Source organism: Pteropus vampyrus, unplaced genomic scaffold (genome assembly GCF_000151845.1).
Source record: "Pteropus vampyrus isolate Shadow unplaced genomic scaffold, Pvam_2.0 Scaffold151, whole genome shotgun sequence".
Classification (NCBI taxonomy): Eukaryota; Metazoa; Chordata; class Mammalia; order Chiroptera; family Pteropodidae; genus Pteropus; species Pteropus vampyrus.
Window position 1 is genome coordinate 3,867,573 of NW_011888932.1, and position 6,009 is coordinate 3,873,581.

At 33.0% G+C, this 6,009-nt stretch overlaps 1 protein-coding gene across 1 annotated transcript in view; it reads left to right on the forward strand.

The window, feature by feature from the left end:
• LEPR (leptin receptor) overlaps positions 1-6,009 on the forward strand; it is a 94,971-nt gene that overhangs the window by 77,470 nt on the left and 11,492 nt on the right. Inside the window, exons 19-21 of the mRNA XM_011369583.2 lie at positions 1,615-1,710; positions 2,816-2,921; positions 3,855-3,930. Coding sequence (XP_011367885.1) covers positions 1,615-1,710; positions 2,816-2,921; positions 3,855-3,930 — 278 coding nt within the window. The remainder of the gene's footprint in view (positions 1-1,614; positions 1,711-2,815; positions 2,922-3,854; positions 3,931-6,009) is intronic.

Here is a 6,009-nt window from a genome sequence, read left to right on the forward strand (position 1 = left end):
CTTCTTTTCCCCTCAGTAAATATTGTGCAGTCACTCAGTGCTTATCCTTTAAACAGCAGTTGTGTGATTCTTTCCTGGACGTTATCACCCAGTGATTACAATCTGATGTATTTTATTCTTGAGTGGAAAATTCTTAATGAAGACAATGAAATTAAATGGCTTAGAATCCCTTCCTCTGTTAAGAAGTATTATGTCCATGGTAAGTTTACTGTACTTTAATAAGTTTCTCTTATGGATTAGTACGATAGTATAAATGATTAATTAAATTAATAAGCCAGTTAATTAATACTTCAAAAATATAGATGATATTACCATCTTAATACATGTAATTTTATCACCTTACCACAAACATTTAATTCTATTTCATTTGATCCTTTTTCATTTAAATGTTTTACAGTTGTCATCATATTATATTATCTAACATTTTTCTTCTGATTTGTTCCTTTGATATATCACAAGCATGTTTCTATTTTCCCCCAATCCCTTTAACCATTATCACATAGCATTGTATTCCAAAATCTACTTAAATTATTTATTTGAAAATATTTACATCACTTCCAGCTTTACTTTTTTCTTTAAATCACTTTGTAATAGCTTTTGCTATCTTCTGCCAAGTTGTTTTCCTAAATTATGTGCCAATTTATAATTCCACTAGCAGTGAGTGAGAGTACCAGGCTGAAGGTCTAAGGATCCAGGACCTAGGGGCATAGGCCAGTGTAAACTCCCAAAAGTAGACCAGTTACCCCAGGAGGAGATTAAAGTACAAAGTTTAAGTGCACCACACATCATCTCCAAGTCTGGGTAAGGTTTAAGTATAAAGAAGCTGAGGATTGCCATGATCTTATTATACAATGTCATCCTGAGTACTTAAGGACCTAGAATTTAGCATTAAGGTAAATAGAAACAAATTATTAATAGAGAACTAAATTCATTTCATTACCACTGTTGTCCAGGTTGTTACTCTCTGTGCTTTTCTTAAAACCATGTGGTATAGCATTTAGGTTTCTAAGAGATTTATGCCTTGTGGAATATTATATATTAGTAGCATTTGTAAAAAAGATTATTCATAGATTCATTTTGAGCTTTGTTATAGAGATGGTCATCCTCCAAGAATCTAGACTCCTGGATATTGCAAGGAGATCCCTGGTCCTTACCCCCCATCTACTTTGTATAGGATTTCACAAGACTCTAGTCTCCCAGTTCCCTTGAACGGGGAAACTAAGTAAGCTAAATTCCTATGTAAAGGGAATATTGCTGGTTTGGGGGATATAGGAGAGGAGGTAAAGCATATTGTCCTGGACAGATAAACAAAACAATTCATATACCCTGAACTTGAACAAAGTGGCTATCACCGGAACATACCTTTGAAAGATTGTTATCTTTTATCTTTGAGTAAGATTTAAAAAATTATTTGTAAAATCATTGTCATTACTAGGAGAATTTAGAGTGCTTAGGTTGTTTTTGAAACTTTCTTAATCATCAGTTTACATCCGTACATAACAAGTAATTTCTATGTTTGGAAATATAGTATGGTCACTTAAATTTTTTTACATGGATTTCACTCATTTGTATTAACTCAGTAGAAATGACCCTTTAATATGTTTTTCTCCTCAGATTATTTTATCCCCATTGAGAAGTATCAGTTCAGTCTTCACCCAATATTTATGGAAGGAGTGGGGAAACCGAAGATAATCAATAGTTTTACCCAAGGTAAAAATTTTAACTTTTATTTTTTTTAATACAGCTGTGTGGCTTTCTATTTAGTAACAATGTTGCCACCTTATTCTTCTTCTAATGGAATCATGGAAGAGTCTAGAGTCGTATGTAGATGTCACGGGGCAATGTGGGAAGGGCACATGGCTCCATGGTGGTAGTAAGAAGGAGAATAATCAGTCATGGGATTGAATTTTTATATTGGTAAGTAAAATTTTCAGTCTCAAATTGGGTAAAAAGTTGATGAAATAAAATAAATGGATATACACAGCTATATAATAAAATACATCTTCATAAAAATTAATTAGGAAAGTATTAATTTTTTGTACAATTAATATAAATGCACTTTTCCCAAACAATATGTTTGGGGGCATATGTTTGTAAGTTCATAAATTTTAATTGGTCTTTTAAAGTAAATATTTTTTTGAGCAACGAACATTAGTCTCTGCCTTTACAGAGCTTAACCTCCAGTACTGTAATGGGAGTGACAGATAATAAACAAATCATGTCAGGTAGAAATAAGTGCCATGAAGCAAAAGAAAAGTAAGATGAAGGAATACATTTAAAATGTGGTGCTTTAGTTAAGATGGCCAAAATTGTCTCATTTCTCTGTGCGGGTGGTATTTGAGTAAAGCCCCACAAGTACAAAAGGGAAGAGCATTTCAGCAAAGGGATATAACATGTGCAAAGGCCCTGACGAGTGAGCATGCTTGGTGGTTCAAGAGACAGCAGGGAGGTCAATGTGTCTGGAGTGAACAAGATAGAGACTGGCTGATGTTGTAGGTGGTCTTCTGCAGAGCAGATACTGAGACAGTCATTATAACAACTTTAATTGGCACTTTGACTCATGCAACCTAGAAATGATCAGATAGAGAGAGTTGGCAAATAAGTAGTTTTGAAAATATGTTTTGCTAGATTACAATAAGCGTAATTCTGAAAAAAAAATTGTTTTGTTAATGTGATCACTACTATACTTTTATCTTCTTTTTTATTTTTATGTTTTAGAGGTAATATAGACTTGTGATGAAATCAGAAAGTCTTGAAATTTTTGGTACAGAAAGATATTATTTCCTCAAGCTTCTGAATCATATTTTTTTTTCAGATGATATTGGAAAACACCAGAATGATGCAGGTCTATATATAATTGTGCCAATAATTATTTCCTCCTCAATCTTGTTGCTTGGAACATTGTTAATGTCACATCAAAGGTACTGTAGTCATTAAGAATTTTCAGCATATTTAAACTTCAGTTTAAAATAGAAATCAGAAACATTAAAGTATTCTAAATATTTTTTGTATAATTAAGATGGCATAAAAAGAAAAGGTCTGTTATTAGTTAAAGGCAAAAGATTTATACAATCTGAAGAGAAACCAGAGCATATAAGGTCTGATATTAGAAAACCAAATTCCATTTTGCTTGCACAACATGAACCTCATGGAAGAAATTCATTTTTCTGTGTATAAATATTCAGGAAATAGCAAGCCTGTAGCAGGAAATTTCAGGCGGTATATTCGTGGAGGGGGCAGAAATGGCTTTCAGAGTTGTACAGTTTGGGTCGAGGATTTTAGTGGTGAAAATTTACCTGGAGCAGTCAGTTCACTTATGATTAGTAGGTATTCTGCTTTGTGGTGCTCCAGTGTGTCTGGTTTGGCAAATGGCCTCAAATTTCTTGTGGTTCTGTGCGTGCCACATTACTCTGTGCTTAGAGGTCCAGACCAGTGAATTTATCTCACAAACGATGAGTCTCTACAGAAACATTTGTTTTCTGGCAAAAAAAAGCGAGAGTAGATTTTAGAATTTATCAGTCAACTGAGCTGATGGGGCCATATTGAGTGGAATTATTTCTGAAACTCGCATGATGACTGTTTTTAATATTTTATTTTCTCTGAGAAAAACCTATGCACAGTGCCTGGCACACAACTTTCAATAAGTGTTGGCTATTTTTATTATTATAATGATTATTGACATGTCTAGACAGCTTGTTGGTAGAGATCTTCATGTGATAGCATTTGAAAATGAATCTGACCCTATTGAGGCATAGCTCTGATGGATTCGTTTCTAGTTTATACATTCATTAACTGTTAACATTTTCAATATGAATGTTTTTCTCTAATTCTAATACCTTTTTTATACTTTCTAGAATGAAAAAGCTGTTTTGGGAAGATGTTCCAAACCCCAAGAATTGTTCCTGGGCACAAGGACTTAATTTTCAGAAGGTGCCCCTTTCAATTTTCTTTACCCAAAATATATAAGATTGCATTTTAGATGCCATATGCCTTCTAGAGCTTTAAACATTCTTAAGGTTTAAAAGTTCTTATTCTAGTCAATTCATTTTAATATGAGTCTAACTAATCTACTATTTATTTAAGAGTAGCAGGATGTAAGGATTTGAAACCAGGGAAAACAAAATTTAATAGGTAGCCTATCACATGAAAGTTAATAATATACATACATATCTTTTCTGTCACAGTGCAGAATAAAACAAATATTAGAATATTAGCGGTTAAATCTGATGGAGAACAGCTATTTGGATATTCTTTTTTGGTATAAATTGATTGTCCTTAGGCAAAAGGCTGGAATCAATACTTAATTTTAGTATCAATAATTATCCCCATAATTATTTAAATCAATTCAAAAATGATATAAATAATCCTATCCTCAAACACCACAATTTGAAAAATCATAATCAAATTTACACTTATGCAAACAGTTCTTTTCAAGCTAAAGTACTTAATGAAATAATTTGTCCACTATAATAAAATAATTTGTACTTATGTCTATAGTATAATTTCTCAGAAAATTCTCGAGGTTAGCGAACGTTTTATGAACTCTCAAAATTTGAAGCAAGATTGGTTTTTCCACCCATAAAACTGGGGAAATAGGGATTTAGTTTTCGTGTCAAATAGCTACATGATAGTTTAAACAATAATCATATGGAGGTTATTATGCAGTCTCAGTAATTGCATCTTTGTATGAGTCACTGTTAAAAGTCTTTAGTGGTTTCCTTTTAGCTACGAGATAAAGTACAGTTCCTTTAAACTAGTACTCAATCACTTCTCTCTACAATGTCAACTTTCCAACTTTCCAATTTTTTTCTGTCCCTAGGCCTCGATCATGCCTTTACTATTCCCTTCTACCTCTACAGATCCTTCCACATCAGCAAAGATCTTTCCCTAGGCTCTTCTTTCCCCAAACCCTCCTTTAACAAAGGTAGTTCAGAAGAATTTCTCCCCCTTGCTAAGTTCCCCGGACTTATTGTTTAATTTATTGTGAACAGTGTTCTGAGTTCAAGGGCTATATTTTACCCATCACAAATATTTGTTGAACTCCTCCTGCTATAGGTAAGGCATTAAAGTCAGCTATTAATGTAGGATTTCATTAAAGAATTGTTGGTAATGCGTCATTATAATTTTTGCTGATTTATGTGCCAATCCTTGAGATATATACTCTTATATTTATTAATATTTTACTTCTCAGTGTTTTAGTTTCCTCTCCTATAAAAGAAGGTAAATAGAACTTACCTCATAGAGTTGTTTGGGAGATTAAAGCAGATGGTACTTGTAACATAATATAAAGTCTCAGTAAATATTATTAGTTATTATTCTTTCAGTTTCCCTGTGGAATAAGTATCATTATCTCCATTTTATAGAAAACTGAAGATTATAGTAGTTAGGTAACTTGATTTAGAACCAGAATTAGCTGACTAATTTGTCTGACTTTGGAGCCTGTTTTACTAGTAACTGTTCTAGCAGCGGCTTTCAATATTTTTTTTTTACAATGACTCACAGTGAGAAAGACATTTGACCTTGCACCTAGTACATGCATAGATGTAACTATACCGAACTGAAACAAAAGATGCTCAAAACAGTTTTATTATTTGCGGTGCCCTCTATTTTCAAAATTCTGTTTCAGTTTTTAAAAATACTTGTTGCAACCCACTAAATTGATTTCACATACTAATGGCCTATGATTTACAGTTAGGAAAACACTGATCTACAGCTTATCAATGAATAAATGAACACGTATATAATATTATAGATGGAACAATGCAAAAGATTAAATTGTAATCTTTCAGCAGAAGGGATACTTCCCTATCTTCAGACCAGGCAGCGATTTAGTTTAGCATATAATTATTCCCTTTACAGAAACTTCCTCTGCCTTAGTCTAACCAGCCCAATGCCTCGATACTCCTCGGCTATCACTTTACTCACTATAAGCCATGGAGTCTCCTTTCATTAAAACAGAGCTGCTGATTTTTTTCAGTTGGTAAAATATTTATTCCTCTCTTTTCTCTT